At 39.4% G+C, this 23,569-nt stretch overlaps 1 protein-coding gene across 6 annotated transcripts in view; it reads left to right on the top strand.

Annotated features, from left to right (window-relative positions):
• LOC133552687 (syntaxin-3-like) overlaps positions 1-23,569 on the top strand; it is a 53,018-nt gene that overhangs the window by 9,277 nt on the left and 20,172 nt on the right. For all 6 annotated transcript variants that reach the window (XM_061900063.1, XM_061900064.1, XM_061900065.1 and 3 more), the window contains exons 2-7: positions 10,766-10,840; positions 18,394-18,493; positions 18,646-18,720; positions 20,527-20,597; positions 20,671-20,779; positions 20,862-20,935. In XM_061900063.1, the coding sequence (XP_061756047.1) occupies positions 10,766-10,840; positions 18,394-18,493; positions 18,646-18,720; positions 20,527-20,597; positions 20,671-20,779; positions 20,862-20,935 (504 nt within the window). The remainder of the gene's footprint in view (positions 1-10,765; positions 10,841-18,393; positions 18,494-18,645; positions 18,721-20,526; positions 20,598-20,670; positions 20,780-20,861; positions 20,936-23,569) is intronic.

Raw genomic sequence — 23,569 nt, 5'->3', positions numbered from 1 at the left:
TCCCAACCTTTTTTCAGCGATGTACCCCCTGTGAACATTTTTATTTATTTAAGTACCCCCTAATCAGAGCAAAGCATTTTTGGTTGAAAAAAGAGATAAAGAAGTATGTCATCAGTTTCTGATTTATTAAATTGTATAACAGTGCAAAATATTGCTCATTTGTAGTGTTCTTTCTTGAATTATTAGGAAAAAAATATATAAAAATAACTAAAAACTTGTGGAAAAATGATTGAATTATAAAAAAAGATTTCTACACATAGAAGTAATCATCAAAGTGCCCTCTTTGGGGATTTTAATAGAGATTAGGGTTGTCGGCCGCCGATATTTGCCAAAAAATGCGTATCGGCAAGGCATGGGAAAATGCCGATCCAGATCCAGTTTTTAAAAACGGTCTGTGTTTTCCAACGCACCAATTTAAATAATACATTCCACTCTTCTGCTGCTCCCTAAACTCCGTTCCGCTTTTTCCAGCACACCTTCAAAACATCCACAGGTCTGCGTTCTAACCGTTCAGACGGCCGTGTGAATTAAAAGTTACGGTAAAAATGTCAGCTGTGTGGGTTTATTTTACCCTACAAAACGAAAAAGATGAAGAGGTGGAGTGCAAAACATGCCACAATAAATAAAGTCAGGCGTGGTGGTAAAGCTGTAAGACATTTTAATGACTTTTGAGAGTGAGAGGCTTTTTAGCACACCCTCACTCATCATAGATGAACACAGGAGCAGGTTGACACCTGAGCATCTTCAAGTGCTCGTTTGTTAGAAATAATCTCCCCGATATGCATGGACTTCAATTGTTTGCTCCCCCTGATTGGGGCAAACAATTGAAGGGAGTGTGTAGATATATATATATATATATATATATATATATATATATATATATATATATTTTTTTTTTTAAGTTTACATTTGTTCAAGAGCAAGTATTGATGCTGAGTTGTAGACATTTTATCCCACTCAGGTTGTTTGTGTGTTTTGCTTTTTTTTAATAAGGTTTATAGCATTATTTGCACTTTTTACTGTTCACTTTTTTACTGTTTAATGATGCCATTTCTGTTTGTCATGTATAATTGTTGATGTTTTGTGTTTATCCTTGAATACCAACTATTGTGTATTATTGAAACTCACCTCATTCAGCTGGCTAGTTGCTATCAAGAGTACTAAAATCCTTTTCAGCATGAATCTGACTACTAAGTAGGCTAAATAACTTTAAACTTTTTAATACATGCTCGGATAGGCCAGTATCGGCCAGTATCGGTATCGGATCGGAAGTGCAAAAACAATATCGGTATCGGATCGGAGGTGCAAAAACCTGGATGGGGTTAGAGATCAATCTGGATTCATGAACTTAATTAAAAAAAGAAATCTATAACATCAATATTTATGGAACATGTTCACAAAAAATCTAGCTGTCAACACTGAATATTGTGTTGTATTTCTTTTCACAGTTTATGAACCTACATTCATATTTTGTTGAAGTATTATTCAATAAATATATTTTAAAATGATTTTTCTATTGTTGCTATTTTTACAGAGTTATTTAAAAAAAATCTCACCTACCCCTTGGCATACCTTAAAGTACCCCCATTTGAGAACCACTGCTATAGCGGGGGACTTGTCAAATGATGCTACACATTAGCAGTGCTGCTACTTTTTGTAGCAAGGCTTTTGCCACATACTTGAAATATTATGGTTGTCTGTTCAACATCTTCCCGCTTGAAGCCAAACCACCGCCAGGGAATGGACCCCCTGATGTTTATTTTGGAAATCAATTATTCATGCATTTGTTGACCAGATTCGCACCTTCTCTCTCTCGTGATACCACTCTCGCCGCACCGCTAGCATCACAGCAAACGTTACCCATGGCGCTACCTGTCTGCTCCGCGAGAGCGTATGACGAACGTAAGAAGGTGCGCTTGTTTTACGTCTCAGTGAGAAGGAGAGACAGAGTGAGAAAAGCCTGTAGTGTAATGTCCGCAGTTAAAAGCAACTGCGTGAGAACGTTTACTCTAATATCACCATATAGTCATTTTCTATATCGCAGAGAGACAAACCCGTGACGTATCGAGTATATCGATACATCGCCCAGCCCCTAGTGTGACCGTTCATTTTAAAATATAAAATGCATGTGTTGGATCACTTATTGCCATTACTGTTGCATGTTGATGTTAATTGTGGTTTATTCCCTTGAGAATGAAGCATGCAATAAATGAGTCCTACCAACACGATTTCATATCAGAAAATTGTCATTCAATCTGATCAAATAGGAGGTGGACAAGCGTTTTTGATCTCAAACCTTTGACGGACTCTGGCCAACCAACACGACTTATTTTAAATCAAATCCCGTTATCAGAATCAACAGGTGGCTTGTTGTCCTTTTGTGTCCACACCTCGTGTGTCCTGACTAGAGATGCGCGGTTTGCGGTCTCATCCGCGGAGTCCGCGGATAAACCGCGGGTCGGGAGGGTGACATGACGAAAAAATAGATTTTAATTAGATTCGGGCGGGTGGCGGTTGAACCATCCGGGAATATTTGATATACATGGTTCTGGGATCGGTATCCTTTGCCTTTCAAAGAGCCATCTAAGACCCGTGTCATAAAGCGAAGAAGACAATAGGAGACGCTAATTTTCTCTAGAATGACTGCCGGCAGTCACCCAGATAATAAGTATTAGGGCGTGTTATGAAGCCATTGGCTTTGTCGCCTACTACAACACGTACGATCTGATTGTCAATCGGGCAACATGTTGTGTGTGGTTTATGCGGCAACACTAATGGTTGTGATATAAACAATTTTAACACTCTTAGTAATATGCGCCACGCTGTGAAGCCACACCAAACAAAATTGACAAACGCATTTCGGGAGAACATCCTCCCAGTAACACAACATAAACACAACACAACAAATACCCAGAATCCTTTGTATCCATGACAATTCCTGAATATATTTTACACCCCCCCCCCCCCCCCCCCCCCCCCCGTGCGTCGGTAAGGTGGGCGGGGTTGGGGGCGCGGGGGTGTAAAATATATTCAGGAAGTGTCATGGATACAAAGGATTCTGGGTATTTATTGTGTTGCGTTTATGTTGTGTTACTGTGAGGATGTTCTCCCGAAATGTGTTTGTCAATCTTGTTGGGTGTGGCTTCACAGCGTGGCGCATATTAGTAAGTGTTAAAGTTGTTTATATCACAACCATCAGTGTACTCTGTATCACCCAGTATGCCTTTCAATCTTGAACGTGTGATTGCGGAAGCTACACACAACATGATGCCAGACTAACAATCGGTTTGTATATGTTGTTGAAGTTGTCTAAGGCAATGGCTTCACAGCACGCCCATATTCTTGCCATCAGGATGAACGCCAATTGGATATTCGCGAGAACGTTAGCGGCTCCCATTGTCTTCATTACTCTGTGAAACAGGTTTAAATAGCTCTGTAAGTGGTAAAGGTGGCCGACCTCTGATGTATTTCAGTGGGTGGGTGGCGGGCGGTTGCAGTTCTGATAAATTGTCGGTTCGGGTGGACGGCGGGTGGATGGCGGGTGGATGGTGACTTTGGTGATGCGGTGATATAATTGCCTATCCGCGCATCTCTAGTCCTGACCTCTGCGGCTTTCCAGTCATGTGAGCTCGTTACAATTTATGGAGACCGTGACAGTTGAACTCCTCTTAAAGAGTCACGGGGAAGATAAGACATGTGACCAGGCACCTGGATTGAATGGAAACGTGTGTGTGTGTGTTCATAAAAATGTTTGACTCGCCGATTTAGCCATTGGACAGAAGAAGTCCAGGGTTGGAATTTAACCGCGACAACAATGGAAAGTGCCTTGCCGTAGTCCCAAAAGAAATTGACCAGCATCGAGGACAAAAACATGTCAGAACTGCCTTTTTACTTTTAACTTTTTAATGGTCAATTGTACCGTAATTGTTTCGTCGAATGAATTGATAAAAAACACACCAACATAAATTTTTCTTCGTACATTTTGAACTGTATTTATTTGTATCTATCTTATTTGGCCTATTTTATTTAACCAGGTAAAATCCCATTGAGGTCAAAAATCCTTTTTCCGAGGGAGACCTGGCCAAGAGGGCAGGTTCAAACTCCGATGATGTCTATTAAGCAGACAAGAAGCAAGGAATTAAACAGAGACGGGATTCAATTTGGCTCATGAGGAAAAACGTCTGGGGTGTAGTCTTGTACAGTCTTCCGCCATGCTCTGACGAAATGGTTGCATGCCTCCTCTTTTATTTGGACTTTCCCTGATTACATAGCAACAGCTGTTTCCAAGGGGAGAGGGGTCGTAAAAAGCTGTTGCACCAGGTCACAAAACAGTTCAAAGAAAAGATGCTTCAAAATGCCGAAAGGAGCAAACTAATAAAAAAAAATGGAAACGCGAACATGTTGGGAAAACGTGTTGAAAGCGACACAACGTCTTTAGGTATCTTCATTTCATCGTTTAAATTGACTGCGAAGTTAGTTCATCGTTTTCCCTCCAAACTCAGCAGTTCTAGACCTGACAATGTTGTTTATTTGCTGTGTTGTCAATGTTCTTTTGGATTCCTGGCTGTCAACGGCCATTGCGTAACACACCTGGATTTGTTTACCTTTTTGTAAACGTTGAAAATAAGTTGCCAATGTAAACAACAATGAAATGAAAATTGCAGTGCGTTTTATATCATTTGTAACAACTTTACACAATTTTACTACAAGTTAGGTCAAACACTATATGATATTTCAATGTATTTGATTATTTATATATCACATACTTTGTGTGTGTATATTAAAGTTGTCTCGATATTGATTTTATTTGAACAAAAAATCTTAATGTACATGAAACATATGTTTATTATTGCAATTTAATCCTTAAAATGTTGAACATACTAGACAACTTGTCTTTTAGTAGTAAGTAAACAAACAAAGACTCCTAATTAGTCTGCAGTAACATATTGTGTCATTTTTACACCTATTATTTTGTACACAAATCATAAAGGACAAACTGTAAAAATGGATTATTAATCCACTAGTTCATTTACTGTTAATATCTGCTTATTTTTCTGTTTTAACATGTTTTATCTACACTTCTGTTAAAATGTAATCACTTATTCTTCTCTTCTTTGATACTTGACATTAGTTTTGGATGATACCACACATATAAAGGTTTATTTGAAATAGATACAGAAACATAGATATCTGAAACAGTTATCCAGTGTATGCATCATAGGATGTGTAGCCACTTGTCCCCAACAACAACAACAAAGATCCAACATCATTAAAATAGGAAAATAAAAACAATGAGACAAAGAGGAGTCGATAATAATGATAATAGTAATAATACAGACAAAGTGCAATCTAGATAAAAGCCAATACTAATAATAACAACATGTTAGGAAGACTATGTCTCCTGGCTGGCCTGGGAACGTTTTGGGATCCCCCCAGGAGGTCCGGGCTTCCCTGCTTAGGCTGCTGCCCCCGCGACCCGACTTCAAATAAGCGGAAGAAGATGGATGGATGGATAATAATAAATAATAATAGTAAGAACTCAAAGTGCAAACTAGATAAGAACCAATTAATAAAAATAAGTAAAAACTAAACATGGGAACATGATTGTTGCCCAATTAGCCCCATTTAGGTATCGATCTGATACCAAGTCGTTACAGAATCGTGCAGTGATCAATTTTAAAATCCTCATGTGTCCGGGGACGTATTTACTGAGTTCATGGATATAATATGAATTATAAAATTTGTGACGATAAATATCGATGTAGTCATAGTAGTATCGACTAAATACGCGTTTGTACTTGGTGTCATTACAGTGGATGTCAGGTGTAGATCCACCCATGGCGTTTGTTTACATTGTGACGCCGGCGAGCTATTGTATCCTCCTACAGTGTGTAGTGAAGCATGTTTAGCTATTCCTCGTCCTCCAGTGTTAAAGATACTTGTAAGAAACTGACTTTATGTGTTGCCATGGAGGCGAGGATTAGTGATTTAGAAGTAGCTAAAACACTGCCGACTGCCGATGGACATTCTTCCTGAGTGTGTTTTACTGTTATAACTTTATCTTTACTTTTTACACCAAAATGCGTCCATTCACCCTTTTCTGTCTACACACTGTGTATGCTTGTAGGAACTCTGTGAGCGCGCGCTGCTGAACATGCTCCTCTGCTCGTAAAACCAGCAATGTCACCACATGCCCGTAAAAAAACAAAACGGTGTTTTTGAAATCGAGTGTAGTACCGTTTGAAAATGTCTGCCTGGGTGTACTAAACAATGAGCCCTCCTTTAGGGCAACACTTGCCTTGACCTTAAAAAGTTACAGTTGCAGGCCTGAAAGCGCGTTTCTGTCAAGTCAGAGCAGAGGAAGGAAATGTTTGCTCTTATCAGTTTCTCTCACACCTCGGAATTCTGCACACCGACTTTTTCATACGGTCTGAGTGAGTCAACTAAAGAGTGTCTAAATGTTTCCACAGCTGTCAGAGGCAAATATCCAAGGCTGCATTTGCAATTATACAAATTAGAAACACGGGAGGAGCTGGGGAAATATCTGAAGGCCTTGCCATAAAAAATACAATAAAATGTAGGATTATGATAAAAGGTAAAGTAGGGAGAACAACAATTCAGGTCAAATGATATATAGTTGAACTTCATGAGGTGGAGCACAGTTTGTTACATCAGCACAATGGGCTGGTATAGCTCGGTTGGTAGAGTGGCCGTGCCAGCATCTTGAGGGTTCCAGGTTCGATCCCCGCTTCATCCGTTGTATCCTTGGGCAAGACACTTTACCCACCTGCTCCCAGTGCCACCCACACTGCTTTAAATGGAACTTACATAATGGGTTTCACTATGTAAAAGCGCTTTGTCACTAGAAAAAAGCGCTATATAAATATACTTCGCTTCACTTTTAGTAGTGATGTGTTCCAAAAGGTCGGATGAAGACTGAATCGAACGAAAACCCTTTTACAGGCCTACTGAAATGAGATGTTCTTATTTAAACGGGGATAGCATTTCCATTCTATGTGTCATACTTGATCATTTCGCCATATTGCTATATTTTTGCTGAAAGGATTTAGTAGAGAACATCCACCATAAAGTTCGCAACTTTTGGTCGCTAATAAAAAAGCCTTGCCTGTACCGGAAGTAGCAGACGATGTGCACGTGACGTCACGGGTTGTGGAGCTCCTCACATCTGAACATTGTTTACAGTCATGGCCACCAGCAGCCAGAGCGATTCGGACCGAGAAAGCGACGGTTTTCCCATTAATTTGAGCGAGGATGAAAGATTCGTGGATGAGGAAAATGAGAGTGAAGGACTAGAAAAAAAAAGACTATACAGTGGGAGCGATTCAGACGTTATTAAACAAATTTACTAGGATAATTCTGGAAAATCCCCTATCTGCTTATTGTGTTACTAGTGTTTTAGTGAGATTATATGGTCGTACCTGTACAACCTGAAGGTCTGCCCCGCACCTTTCTTCAGCACCAGTCGACGGGTCGTGGCGATGCCCATCTCTGCCCTTCGCAAGGGACCCTCTTTGAAATACGGTCTTTCGAATTGATCGCTGCATAATACACTGTACTTTGTGTGTGTGTGGTCCAATCCATCCGTGTTCGCTTGACCGCTCTGTTCCATAGTAAAGCTTCCCTGTCATCTTTCAGGAATGTAAACAAGGAAACACCGGCTGTGTTTGTGTTGCTAAAGGCGGCCGCAATACACCGCTTCCCACCTACAGCTTTCTTCTTTGACGTCTCCATTATTCATTGAACAAATCGCAGAAGATTCATTAACACAGATGTCCAGAATACTGTGGAGTTATGCGATGAAAACAGACGACTTATAGCTGGGAACGGTGCTGGACAAAAATGTCCTCTATAATGCGTGACGTCACGCGCATGCGTCATCATATTGCGACGTTTCAGCAGGATACTTCGGCGTGAAATTTAAAATTGCAATTTAGTAAACTAACCCGGCCGTGTTGGCATGTGTTGCAATGTTAATATTTCATCATTGATATATAAACTATCAGACTGCGTGGTCGGTAGTAGTCACACACACACGATGTGTGGCCAAATTAATCTCTGCATTTGACAATAATAATAATAGATTTTATTTGTAAAAAGGACTTTACATTGAACAAACAACCTCAAAGTGCTACAGTGTATTAAAAAAAAAAAAGATAATAAAGATAAATTGAAATAAAAACTACAACAGCCTAGTAGCTACATCTAGAATGCATCTATCTAAAACATTTTTTTAATTAAAAATCAGGGTTTTTATGCATTTTTTTTAAAAGCATCCACAGTCTGTGGTGCCCTCAGGTGGTCAGGGAGAGCGTTCCACAGACTGGGAGCGGCGGAGTAGAAAGCCCTGTCTCCCATTGTTTGTAGCTTTGTCCTCGGACGTTGGACGAGGTTAGCGAGGTTCACCACTTAGTCAACAAATGCCTGAGCAAATTGTTTAAGAACAATATTTCTCAACCAGCAATTGCAAGGAATTTGGGGAGTTCACCATCTACGCTTTGTTACATCATCAAAAGTTTCGTAGAATCTAGAGGAATCACTGCACGTTAGCGGCAAGACTGAAAACCAAAATTGGATGCCTGTGACCTTCGGTCCCTCAGGCTGTACTGCATCGAAAAGCGACATCAGTGTGTAAAGGATATCACCACATGGGCTCAGGAACACTTCAGAAAACCACTGTCAGTAACTACAGTTTGTCGCTACATCTGTAAGTGCAAGCTAGAACTCTACTATGCAGAGCCAAAGCTATTTATCAACAACACCCGGAAACACCGTGGGCTTCGCTGGGCCCGAGGTCATCTAAGATGGACTGATGCAAAGTGGAAAAGTGTTCTGTGGTGGCGGCGATGACCAAAAACAACGCGGAGTTGGAATATAATTACAACACTTTATGTACATATTTATATACATATTTATTTAATATTTACATATTTATATAATATGTAACTACAAGCTCCATTCACAGACAGAGTCCCATTGCTTTTATGGCGGCTTTAATTCTTTAGGGGCGGGCCACCACAAATAAATAATTGTGTGGGAAGCCCTGATTATGGGTAATGGCAGTCAGCTATGGTGGAATGGAGCCATACAGTTTTTTGACTTTACTCTTGCTTTTCTAACTCTTTCTTACTGTAATAAACTTGCATTACTTTGCCATTCATTTGTTCCCACATCGTTATTGTTTAACGTTTTTGAAGGATTAAGTTGACAAACGATACAAAACAAAGAGGAGCGTCAAGCTAAGGCTTCGTTAGGTAACTACAACCCCTTTTAAGAAGCCAACACACCATTATTCTTTCGTAACATATTTGCTTATAACAGCTTTCAGATTTTAGTAACATAAATTAATGGGCTTGTCAGGTTCGAACACTGATGACATTATTAAACGAGACAAGAAGCAAGGAATTAAACACAGACAGAATTAAATTTGCCTCAATTTGTAGAGGAAGGTCTGGGCTGTACGCCACCTCTTTTTAACGTTAAAGTACCAAAGATTTTCACACACACACACTAGGTGTGGCGAAATTATTCTCTGCTTTTGACCCATCACCCTTGATCACCCCCTGGGAGGTAAGGGGAGCAGTGGGCAGCAGCCGTGCTGCGCCTGGGAATCATTTTTGGTGATTTAACACCCAATTCCAACCCTTAATGCTGAGTACCAAGCAGGGAGGTAATGGCTCCCATTTTTATAGTCTTTCGTATGACTCAGCCGGGATTTGAACTCACGACCTACCGATCTCAGGGCAGACACTCTTACCACTAGGCCACCGAGTAGGTACGGCGTGGAGAAGTTGGTAGAGCAATCTGAGGGTTACTGGTTCAAACCCCACCTTCTACCATCCTCGTCACGTCCGCTGTGTCCTTGGGCAAGACACTTCACCCTTGCTCCTGTTGGGTCCTGGTGAGCGCCCTTGCATGGCAGCTCCCACCATCAGTGTGTGGATGTGTGTGTGAATGGGCGAAGGTGGAAATACTGTCAAAGCACTTTGGGCTCCTTTTAAAAAGGGGTAGAAAAGCTCTATACAAGTACAACCCATTTACCATTTTTAGTTGGACTTTCCCTGTTTACATAGCAGCTGTTTCTAAAGGAATAGGAGGTATGTAAACAGCCATTGTTTTTGGTCACATTAACACAAAAGAAGAAGATGGCTTGGACTGGTCCTGGATCGAGCTTGGGCAGGTCTTGGATCAAAATAGATAACCCCTCCCGTCTTCTCCCATCCTACACAGTGGAATTTTCCAAGACTTTGGTTTGGTGCAACAAAGACAGCTTTCGTCTGTTCACTGGGAACTCAGAACGGAAAGTTTTTGGTTAATTTACATACCGTTTTTCTGACAGGACTGATATATTTGACATTATTAACATTACAAAAAAAATGTCTGTAAACAAACACCTAAGCATGCATTGTATTCCTGGCAGAGTGATGTAAATGTCAAATTTGGTACTGGGGAATTAGTTATGGTTTTAAAGTACCTGTCCTGGTTCCCCAACCACCCAAATCAGGAAATCCCATATTCAACTTCCTCTTTAGTTTCAAAAGTGACTCGCACGCCTGTGTCTGTGTACACTGGAGTGGTTTGCTGCTACTTCAGCCTGGGGTTAGTTTGCTCAGCATGAAGTCTCCTAGTGTGTTTCTCGCTCTGCTGTATTTCAAACCTTCGCCTCCTCAAAGATGTCAACTTAGCCTCTTATTGTCACTACTTTTTTGTCCCAACTGTGACACTTTCCCTTCTCCTGTTCCACCAGACGTGCGACCACGACGACGACGAAGTGGAGATAGCCATGGACAACGCAGCCTTCATGGACGAGTTCTTCTCCCAGGTGAGTGTTTAGTTCAGGATGTCAAACTTGTTTTCATTGTGGGCCAAATCACACTTGATGCTGCCCTCACAAGGTAATAATAATAGATTTTTTTGTAAAAGATCTTTACATTGAGCAAACAGCCTCAAAGTGCTACAGTGCATTTAAAAAACAACCAAAACCATAACGTTAGGACCACAAATAGCTGCCCCCAACAAGTAAAATAAATGGTAAAAAAAATAAAAACTACAACAGCCTAATAGCTATATAACTAGCACACATATATCTAAAATAAATCTTCCTTTTTTTTTTAAAGAAGGGTTTTTAGGCCTTTTTTGAAAGCATTCACAGTCTGTGGTGCCCTCAGGTGGTCAGGGAGAGCGTTCCACAGACTGGGAGCGGCGGGGCAGAAAGCCCTGTTCCCCATAGTTCGGAGTTTTGTCCTCAGAGATTGGAGGAGGTTCACCTGTCCGGATCGCAAGTGTCGTGTGGAGGATTTGGGGGTGAGCAGTTCTTTGAGGTAGCGGGGGGCATTTCCATGGAGGCACTGGTGAGTTAGTAGGGAGACTTTGTATTAAATTCTGAGTGGAACAGGAAGCCAATGAATGGATTTGAGAACCGGTGTGATGTGCTCGTGGACGAGTTCTTCTCCCAGAGTGTTTAGTTCAGGGGTGTCAAACTTGTTTTCATCGGGGGTCACATCACCGTCAAAGGGTAATAATAATAATAATAATAATAATAGATTTTATTTGTAAAAGCACTTTGCGTTCAGCAAACAACCTCAAAGTGCTACAGTGCATTTAAAAAACAAACACAACAACAACGCTAAAACCACAAATAGCTGCCCCCAACAATGAACATAAATAGTAACACAAATAAAAATTATATATATCTAAAAAAGGCATTAAAATTTTTTTTTTTTTAAAGAATGGTTTTTAAGCCCGTTTTAAAAAGCATTCACAGTCTGTGGTGCCCTCAGGTGGTCAGGGAGAGAACTCTGTTCCACAGACTAGGAGCGGCGGAGCAGAAAGCCCGGTCTCCCATAGTTCGGAGGTTGGAGGAGGTTCACCTGTCCAGAGCGCAGGTGTGGTGTGGAAGATATTGGGGTGAGCAGAACTTTGAGGTAGATGGGGGCATTTCCATGGAGTCACTGGTGAGTTAGTAAGGAGACTTTGTATTCAATCCTGAGAAGAGATTTGAGAACCGGTGTGATGTGCTCGTGGACGAGTTCTTCTCCCAGGTGAGTGTTTAGTTCAGGGGTGTCAAACTTGTTTTCATCGGGGGCCACATCACACTTATGGCTGCCCTCAGAGGGTAATAATAATAATAGATTTTATTTGTAAAAACACTTGACATTCAGCAAACAACCTCAAACTGCTACAGTGCATTTAAAAAACAAAACAACAACGCTAGAACCACAAATAACTGCCCCCTACAAGTAAAATAAATAGTAAAAAAAGAATAAAAACTAGAACAGCCTAATAGCTAGAACTAGCATACATATATCTAAAAAATAATTCTCTTTACAAAAAAAACCAAGGGTTTTTAAGCCTTTTTTAAAAGCATCCACAGTCTGTGGTGCCCTCAAGTGGTCAGGGAGAGTGTTCTACAGACTGGGAGTGGCGGAGCAGAAACTTCGGAGGTTGGAGGGCGTTCGCCTGTCCGGAGCGCAGGTCTGGTGTGGAGGATTTGGGGGTGAGCAGTTCTTTGAGGTAGCGGGGGTATTTCCATGGAGGCACTGGTGAGTTAGTAGGGAGACTTTGTATTCAATCCTGAGTGGAACAGGAAGCCAGTGAAGGGATTTGAGAACCGGTGTGATGTGCTCGTGGACGAGTTCTTCTCCCAGGTGAGTGTTCAGTTCAGGGGTGTCAAACTTGTTTTCATCGGGGGCCACATCGCACTTATGGGTCGTTTGTAACAGTGAATAATATACATTTTAAATTTATTGTTGTATATTTTTATGTACACTGTAAGGAAAAACATGTAGATTTTAGAGTAAAGTTTAGCTGCTGAAATTTTACCATAAATTGTACCATGTTTTTTACAATGTATACTGTAAATGAAAATGGGAAAACAGTACCCATGTTGTACTGTAAATGGAAAAAACAATATTGCACATATTTTCAGTCATACCAAAGACTATAAAAATGGGAGCCATTACCTCCCTGCTTGGCACTCAGCATCAAGGCCCAGAATTGGGGGTTAAATCACCAAAAATGATTCCCGGGCGCGGCTCCCCTCACCTCCCAGGGGGTGATCAAGGGTCAAATGCAGAGAATGATTTTGCCACACCTCGTGTGTGTGTGTGTGTGTGTGTGTGTGTGTGTGTGTGACAATCATTGCTACTTTAACTTTAACCATGTTTTTCTACAATATATATTGTGAATGTAAATGGGAAAACCATACCATTGTTGTACTGTAAAATCGAGGTTTTTACGGTGTATTACTATAAAGAGAGAAACAATATTGCACAATTTTTTTTGTCTCGTGTTTTCACGGTAAAATTCTGCCAACTGAGCTACTATTTTTTTTTTTTTTTACTGAAAACTAATTTTTACATTGTAAAATTTGATGTACAAGCTGCTTCAAAATCACGAGTCAAGCAGATATTTAGGTTCAAGGTTCTAGATTGTCACATGCAGACTACACCACAGTGAAATGCTTTTTTTCCATGCTCTTCAGATTTTGCGTACAGTGGGATCCAAACACTAGTTGCAGAATCTAAGACACTATATACAAAAAAAATGGAATAGCTCTGATGTACATTAATTACAAGACAATTAAGTTGCACAATAAGTCACAGAAGTCAGACTTTTAGTACTTATTTTGATGTTTGGAATGCCTGATGATTTTTTTGCTGCAATATTAGATTAAGTTTAAAATAAACAAACTAAATGTGGGATTAAACTAATGAATTATGTAGTATATATATGTATATAATTACCAATTAAATACTGTATATAGCAGGGGTCACCATCGTGGTGCCCGTAAGGACCAGATGAGTCGCCCGCTGGCCTGTTCTAAAAATAGCTCAAATAGCAGCACTTACCAGTGAGCTGCTTCTATTTTTTATATTGTATTTATTTACTAGCAAGCTAGTTTCACTTTGCTCGTTATTTTTATTTCTAAGAGAGACAAAACTCAAATAGAATTTGAAAATCCAAGAAAATATTTTAAAGACTTGGTCTTCACTTGTTTTAATAAATTTATTTTTTTACTTTGCTTCTTATAACTTCCAGAAAGACAATTTTAGAGAAAAAATACCTTAAAAATTATTTTAGGATTTTTAAACACATATACCTTTTTACCTTTTAAATTCCTTCCTCTTCTTTCCTGACAATTTAAATCAATGTTAATTTCTTTTTTATTATTGTAAATAATAAATACATTTTAATTTAATTCTTCATTTTAGCTTCTGTTTTCTCAACAAAGAATATCTGTGACATATTTCTTCTAACTTATTATGATTAGAATTAGAAAATATTATTCTGGCAAATCTAGAAAATCTGTAGAATCAAATTTAAATCGTATTTCAAAGTATTTAGAATTTCTTTTAAAATGTTTGTTCTGGAAAATCTAGAAGAAATAATGATTTGTCTTTGTCAGAAATATAGCTTGGTCCAATTTGTTATATTATTCTAACAAAGTGCAGATTGGATTTTAACCTATTTAAAACATGTCATCAAAATTCTAAAATTAATCTTAATCAGGAAAAATTACTAATAATGTTCCATGAATTCTTTTTTTATTTTTTTCCAAAAAGAATTGAAATAGCTAGTTTTTCTATCAATTTTTTTTGGTTGAAATTTGAATTTTAAAGAGTCGAAATTGAAGACAAACTGTTTCAAAATTTTATTTTCATTTTTTTCGTGTTTTCTTCTATTTTAAACCGTTCAATTAAGTGTTTTTTCATCATTTATTCTCTACAAAAAACCTTCCGTTAAAGGAAAAAAAATGTACGACGGAATGACAGACAGAAATACCCATTTTTATATATATATATATATAGATTTATTTATTAAAGGTCAATTGAGCAAATTGGCTATTTCTGGCCATTTATTTAAGTGTGTATCAAACTGGTAGCCCTTCGCATTAATCAGTACCCAAGAAGTAGCTCTTGGTTTCAAAAAGGTTGGTGACCCCTGTTTTATAGTATATCATTGGTACAAAAGTTCAATTGGGATATTACATGTCTTTACTGTATATATAATTGAACAGTGTTGATGATGTGTACAAGGTGTATTTATATTATGTTGTGCAAAGGAAATTTCATATTTTTATGAAACTGATCTTGTATTTGAGATTGTTTATAGGGTTAGGCGCAATAAGTGTTCAACTTCAGCCTAAACCAGGGGTGTCCAAACTTTTTCCACAGAGGGCCGCACATGGAAAGATTAAAGTATGCGGGGGCCATTTTGATATTTTTCATTTTCAAACCATAACAAAATATATGGATTTTTAAAATGTATTTTACCTTTAGGGGTCCCGGGGACCATAAAGGGTCTCAGTTATTAAAATGTTAAAAATAAGTGAAATTTGTATTATTTTTTATTTAGCGCCTACAGTAAACCTCTATATCAGGGGTCGGGAACCTTTTTGGCTGAGGGAGCCAAAAAGCCAAATATTTTCAAATGTATCGCCGTAAGAGCCATATAGTATTTTTTTTAACACTGAAGACAACTAAAAACATGCATTTTTAAGTAAGACCGACATTTCTAGAGTATAATAGGTCTCTTATTCTTTGTAATAACATTGTTATTCTGAAGCTAACTGTGGAGGCGGCGTGGCCTGCGGGCCTGCAGCGAAGCGGGGTGTGGCAGGACCGGCCTCGAAATCAGTGACAGGTGCGACAGAGATGGCCCACCTGCGCCTTGTTATCTAATCACCTCTGGCTCTGTTATAAGCAGCAGCCAGGAGGAGAGACGGGGCTGGAGCTGGAGCCAGAGCGAGAACGAAAGAGAAAAAGAAAATTGCTGGAAAGCCACTGAGAGACTTATTGAAAAACACAAAATATTGTAACCCTGAAACAGGCTCCCATGTCGGTGCTTGGTTGTCTGAAGAACCTCCAGGAGGGAAAGCCCCACACTAACCGATAATAAAAAAATCTTGCCATTAACGCAACTTCTTGAACATAAAAAAGCATGAGAATGTTTTATGTTTTGAACGAACACTGTGATTACAAGGGGAATTATTCGTTACTTATCGTGTTAGGCAATGTCAGCTCAGATTTATTTGAGAGCCAGATGCAGTCATCAAAAGAGCCACATCTGGCTCGCCAGCCATAGGTTCCTTACCCCTGCTCTATATTATCTTAAAAAAAAAAAAAAAAAGTTTTATGGCTTTTCTGTCAAAAACATCTTTGTTTTTTTAATAGTAAAACTGAAATATGCAGTATTTAGTAATTAGAGCCCTAAAAGATCAATAATGCAGGACACCATTGATTTAAATTCTTTACTATTTTTGAGTATTCACAGTGAAAAGATCAATAAAATACCACTAAATATATTTGGGATCCAAAAGGTGCCCCACTCAGAAAGTGATGCATTTTTATTATCAATCAATCAATGATTATTTATATAGCCCTAAATCACTAGTGTCTCAAAAGGCTGCACAAACCACAATGAAATCCTCGGTAGAGCCCACATAGGGGCAAGGAAAACACACCCAGTGGGACAGTGACAGTGACAGTGATGACTATGAGAAACCTTGGAGAGGACCACATATGTGGGCAACCCCCCCACTCTAGGGTAACCAAAAGCAATGGATGTCGAGCGGGTCTAACATGATACTGTGAAAGTTCAATCCATAGTGGATCCAACACAGTCGTGAGAGTCCAGTTCAAAGTGGATCCAACACAGCAGAGAGAGTCCCGTCCACAGTGGAGCCAGCGGGAAACCACCCCAGGCGGAGGCGGATCAGCAGTGCAGGGATGTCCCAGCCTAGTGCTTCACTCTAACTTTCCTCATCCACAAATCTTTCATCCTCACTCAAATTAATGGGTAAATCGTCGCTTTCTCGGTCCGAATAGCTCTCGCTGCTGATGGCCATGATTGTAAACAATGTTCAGATTATTAGTTTTTTTTTTTTAAACTTTCAACACTTAAGTTACAAGATCAACTTCAGACATGTCAATTTTACGTTTTCACTATTACTTTGTTGGTTTTATGTGCTTTTGTCAAAGAAAACTTGGTTTTTTTATGGCAACTGCACAATATATGCAATATTTACCACATAAAACATTTTAAAGTGAAATATTTGAACTAATTGGAGCTTTGGAAATAATTCATTATAACATGGATTTTTTTTGTCATTATTTTTTTTGAGCAATGGCAAAAGAAATCAAAAATAAAGAAAGATAAAAGAAAAAAAAAAGCAGCCTGCATGGCAGCTTTGTGTCAACATTGCAACTTTTTCTCGATGGATTTCACCTCATTCCAATATTTTGAATTTTATTTTTGCAATCGCATTTTCAGAATGTGTGGCGGGCCGGTAAACAATTAGCTGCGGGCCCCAAATGGCCCCCGGGCCACACTTTGGACACCCCTGGCCTAAACCCTTTCACTCTGCAACATTTTCAATTTATAAAAACTGTTTGTTTATTTTGTTGACCACTGACCGAAGAAATATTAAACTAAACTAAACATATGAAATTGCACATGTATTTTTTTTCTGTCAAAATTAGAGATGTCCGATAATGGCTTTTTTGTTGATATTCTGATATTGTCCAACTCTTAATTACCGATCACGATATCAACGGTACAGTGGTGGAATGAACACATTATTACTGTAACAAGGTTTTCCAAAATAAATCAACTCAAATTATGGAAAAAAATGCCAACACGGCACTGCCATATTTATTATTGAAGTCACAAAAGTGCGTTATTATTGTTTAACATGCCTCAAAACCGCAGCATGGAATTTGGGACATGCTCTCCCTGAGAGAGCATTAGGAGGTTGAGGTGGGCGGGGTTGAGGTGTGGGGTAGCAAGGGTGTATATTGTAGAGTAAGTGCTGCAAGGGGTTCTGGGTATTTGTTCTGTTGTGTCACGGTGCGGATGTTCTCCCGAAATGTGTTTGTCATTCTTGTTTGGTGTGGGTTCACAGTGTGGCGCATATTTGTAACAGTGTTTAAGTTGATTATACGGCCACCCTCAGTGTGACGTGTATGGCTTTTGACAAAGTATGCATTGCATTCACGTGTGTGTGTGTGTGTGAAAAGCATTAAATAACTGGGCTGGCACGCAAAGGAAGTGCCTTTAAGGTTTATTGGCGCTCTGTACTTCTCCCTACGTCCGTGTACCACTTCATACAGCGGCGTTTTAAAAAGTCATAATTTGTACTTTTTGAAACCGATCATTTCCGATATAATTTCCGACATTTTAAAGCATTTATTGGCTGATAATATTAGAAGTCTCTAGTCAAAATAGAACGTTGACTACATTTAGAAACAAATAGACGCAAGGTCATTCTAGGCCTTTGCGGGCCGCCTAAAATGAGTTTGGTGGGCCTTGCGTTTGACACGTGGTTTAGTTGCTTGACTTCCGAGCAGTAGTAACACGGCTTGGTGTTTGCAGATCGAGGACATCAGGACCAGCATTGACAAAATAGACGAGAATGTGGCTGAGGTCAAAAAGCTTTACTCCATCATCCTGTCTGCTCCCACCTCGGATCAAAGTAAGTTGCTTTCTTTCCCTGCAATAATAAATGTTTTGTTACATCATGACCTATTTGCCAATTCAAACAGAGAATTGTCTTGTGTCAAAACAGTTGTTGGTTACTTGGATGAAGATCTTTTTTTTGTCACAATGTATCCGTGTTCCTCTTAGAAACACAAGAAGACTTGGAAGCCATCACCAATGACATCAAGAAGATGGCAAACAACGCTAGAAACAAACTCAAGAGTAAGTCTGCACCTTCCAAGAAACCAAAATATTAAAGCAATTTGCGTATTTTCCAGACCACACAGCGTAACTACAAACCCTGTTTCAATATGAGTTGAGAAATTGTGTTAAATGTAAATATAAACAGAATACAATGATTTGCAAATCCTTTTCAACCCATATTCAGTTGAATATGCTACAAAGACAACATATTTGATCTTCAAACTCATAAACTTTATTTTTTGTTGTTGCAAATAATCATCAACTTTAGAATTTGATGCCAGCAACACGTGACAAAGAAGTTGGGAAAGGTGGTAATTATTCTGATAAAGTTGAGGAATGCTCATCAAACACTTATTTGGAACATCCCACAGGTGTGCAGGCTAATTGGGAACAGGTGGGTGCCATGATTGGGTATAAAAGCAGCTTCCCAAAAACTGCTCAGTCTTTCACAAGAAAGGATGGGGCGAGGTACACCCCTTTGTCCACAACTGCGTGAGCAAATAGTCAAACAGTTTAAGAACAACGTTTCTCAAAGTGCAATTGCAAGAAATTTAGGGATTTCAACATCTACGCTCCATAATATCATCGAAAGGTTCAGAGAATCTGGAGAAATCACTCCACGTAAGCGGCATGGCCGGAAACCAACATTGAATGACCGTGACCTTCGATCCCTCAGACGGCACCGTATGAAAAACCGACATCAATCTCTAAGGGATATCACCACATGGGCTCAGGAACACTTCAGAAAACCACTGTCACTAAATACAGTTTGTCGCTACATCTGTAAGTGCAAGTTAAAGCTCTACTATGCAAAGCAAAATCCATTTATCAACAACATCCAGAAACGCCGCCGGCTCCTCTGGGCCCGAGATCATCTAAGATGGACTGATGCAAAGTGGAAAAGTGTTCTGTGGTCAGACGAGTCCACATTTCAAATTGTTTTTGGAAATATTCGACATCGTGTCATCTGGACCAAAGGGGAAACGGACCATCCAGACTGATATCGACGCAAAGTTGAAAAGCCAGCATCCGTGATGGTTTGGGGGTGCATTAGTGCCCAAGGCATTGGTAACTTACACATCTGTGAAGGCACCATTAATCCTGAAAGGTACATACAGCTTCTGGAACAACTTATGCTGCCATCTAAGCCGTCTTTTTCATGGACGCCCCTGCTTATTTCAGCAAGACTATGCAAAGCCACATTCAGCACGTGTTACAACAGCGTGGCTTCGTAAAAAAAACAGTGCGGGTACTGTCCTGGCCCGCCTGCAGTCCAGACCTGTCTCCCATGTAAAATGTGTCGCGCATTATGAAGCGTAAAATACGACAGCGGAGACCCCGGACTGTTGAAGGACTGAAACTCTACATAAAACAAGAATGGGAAAGAATTCCACTTTCAATGCTTCAACAATTAGTTTCCTCAGTTCCTAAACGTTTATTGAGTGTTGTTAAAAGAAAAGGTGATGTAACACAGTGGTGAACATGCCCTTTCCCAACTACTTTGGCACATGTTGCAGCCATGTAATTCTAAGTTAATTAATATTTGTCTTTGTAGTGCATTTAACTGAATATGGGTTGAAAAGGATTTTCAAATCATTGTATTCTGTTTATATTTACATCTAACACAATTTCCCAACTTATATGAAAACGGGGTTTGTAGTAAGGATTCAATTTTATGAACTGATTTATACTTTCTGAAATTTATTTAGAAAGGAATGGATTGGTGGCATTGAGAATTGTGGTTGAATTGAATGTGTGCAAAGAGGGAAGTAGTAGAGAGATGTACAACGAAACATGGAATGAAAAATCTGATTCCTTCTCCAGCCATCGAGAGGAACCTGGAGTCCGAGGAACAGGAGAGGGTGTCTGCTGACATTCGGATACGTAAATCTCAGGTTGGTAACATGAGTGATGTCACTTCCTGCAGAGTGGTTGTCTGCCCACATGACGTGCAATGTTGTTTCCCAGCATGCAGTGCTGTCCCGGAAGTTTGTGGAGGTGATGACCAAGTACAACGAAGCCCAGGTGGACTTCAGGGAGAGGAGTAAAGGACGTATTCAGAGACAGCTGGAGATCAGTGAGTGACGCCCGTCTATAAGTCCGTGAAGCATGCAAGTGATAATGCTCTTCTGTAAGCAATGTTCCTTTCTCTCTTTAAGCCGGAAAGGCCACAACAGACGAGGAGCTGGAGGAGATGTTGGAGAGCGGGAATGCTGCCGTGTTCACTGCGGGGGTGAGTGGGACACTGACTCATTAACAGTCGTTAATGTGGAATTGTATTTACAGTATTTCCTTGAATTGCCGCCGGGGCGCTAATTAATTTAAAACCTTTTCTCACTCCTGCGCTTACTTACCAAAGGCATGCGGTAAAAGTAAGCATGCGCTTATTATTTCAAAACCTCTTCTCACTCCGGTACTTACCAAAGGCATGCAGTAAAAATTTGAGTGTGATGTAAGGATACCATCATGAAAAGCACATTTCATAAAAAAAAACGTTATTCTGGTCTTACCTTTACTTCTAAATGAAGTCCATGCGCAGCTCCTTCTGATCAAAAGCATCGATGACTTGTTTATAGAAGTCTTCCTTATCTTTCTTCAGTTTTAAAAGTCTCTCTGTCTCGATGGAGATCTTCCTTTATTACCTCCTGCTTCGATTGAAAGTCCAGTTTAGAAAACTGCTATCAGTTAGCTCGGCTCCTCAAGTGCGGGCGATGACAGAATTATCCTCGGACAACTCCCCCTCCCGTTCTGCTCCGTGGGGGATCTCTTTATCCCACCGCTGCCACCAGGAAGTGTTATTGTATAAATAATACACTGGAATATGCTTTATTTCAGCCCGGTTGTTTACATGGCCAGCATAGGAGTGTTACATCCTAAAAGGTCCGTCATATCCGTCCCAGCACACATCACGTCACTCATTGTCACTTCTTCTGCAGCCGAGTAGTCGCAAGAAGGATCACTAGCGCCCTCTACCACCAGTAGGCGGGAGTCATTTAATGACTCATATTTGACACACGCAGCTGCGATGAGGTGGCGACTTGTCCACGGTGTACCCCGCCTTCCGCCCGATTGTAGCTGAGATAGGCGCCAGCGCTCCCCGCGACCCCAAAAGGGAATAAGCGGTAGAAATGGATGGATGGATGACACACGCAGCTACGGTATTGTGACGGTCTCAAGCCGTCGTCTTGCGGGTTCCCAGGACCACCAAGGAAGGTCATGGTTTGAGCAGTTTGACTTTATTTTTCAATAAAGGTCGTTCTTCCGTTCCTCCTCTCTGCTCGCTTGCCGTCTCCTCGCCATCCAGCGTGCCCTGCCTGTCTGTCGGAACATCAGCTCCACAGGTATATTAATAAAACATAGCTGCTTACTGTTCTTTTTAGCATACCAGTATTCAATAGCTTGGACCTTAAATCCTACTGAATAGCTCTTAATCTTCTTCCCTTTATGCGATTTCAAATTATCGGTATTGAATTCAGCCTCCTCCATTTTGAAAATGATGACATGTGAAGTGTCACTCGTCACGCGACGAGTTTGACCAGGCGGTAAAACTAAGCATGCGATAATTATTTTTTTTAAAGCGAGTTTGACCCGGCAGTAATTCAAGGCAGGCGCATACTAAAAGCCCGGCGGAAATTCAAGGAAATACGGTATTTTAACTTTTTTCTAACTTTATTACATTTTTGAGACCCTTACTATGCACAAAAATTCTCCATATTTTGCAGGTGTGTCAGATATGGCGAGCAATTGTATATTTTGGGGGTCCCATTCAGTTTTTTGTTTTTTTATTTCACTTTAGTTAACTTAATTTTTTTTTTCTTTCTTTATCTATTATTTTATTTTAACTTTATTCTTACTTTATTGAATTTTTGAGGTCCCTTAAAAAGCTTGAAAATTCCCCATATTTCGCAGGTGTGTCAGGTATGGCGAGCAATTGTATATTTTGGGGGTCCCATTTAGTTTTTTTTGTTTTTTTATTTAACTTTAGTTAACTTAATTTTTTTTCTTTCTTTATTATTTTATTTTAACTTTATTCTTACTTTGTTGAATTTTTGAGGTCCCTTAAAAGGCTTGAAAATTCCCCATATTTCGCAGGTGTGTCAGGTATGGCAAACAATTGTATATTTTGGGGGTCCCATTTATTTTTTTGTTTTTTTATTTAACTTTATTTAACTTCATTTTTTTTCTTTCTTTATCTATTATTTTATTTTTAACTTTATTCTTTTTTTATTGAATTTTTGAAGTCCCTTAAAAAGCTTGAAAATTCCCCATATTTTGCAGGTGTGAGGTATGGCGAGCAATTGTATATTTTGGGGGGCCCATTTAGTTTTTTTATTTAACTTTAACTTAATTTTTTTTCTTTCTTTATCTATTATTTTATTTTAACTTTATTCTTACTTTATTGAATTTTTAAGGTCCCTTAAAAATCTTGAAAATTCCCCATATTTTGCAGGCGCGTCAGGTATGGCGAGCAATTGTATATTTTGGGGGTCCCATTTAGTTTTTTGTTTTTTTATTTAACTTCAGTTAACATAATTTTTTTTCTTTCTTTATCTATTACTTTATTTTAACTTTATTCTTATTTTATTGAATTTTTGAGGTCCCTTAAAAAGCTTGAAAATTCCCCATATTTTGCAGGTGTGTCAGGTATGGCGAGCAATTGTATATTTTGGGGGGCCCATTTAGTTTTTTTATTTAACTTTAACTTAATTTTTTTTTCTTTCTTTATCTATTACTTTATTTTAACTTTATTCTTACTTTATTGAATTTTTAAGGTCCCTTAAAAAGCTTGAAAATTCCCCATATTTTGCAGGCGCGTCAGGTATGGTGAGCAATTGTATATTTTGGGGGTCCCATTTAGTTTTTTGTT

The sequence above is a fragment of the Nerophis ophidion genome, linkage group LG05 (assembly GCF_033978795.1).
Source record: "Nerophis ophidion isolate RoL-2023_Sa linkage group LG05, RoL_Noph_v1.0, whole genome shotgun sequence".
Taxonomy (NCBI): Eukaryota; Metazoa; Chordata; class Actinopteri; order Syngnathiformes; family Syngnathidae; genus Nerophis; species Nerophis ophidion.
This window is presented reverse-complemented; position numbering and strand designations above follow the sequence as displayed.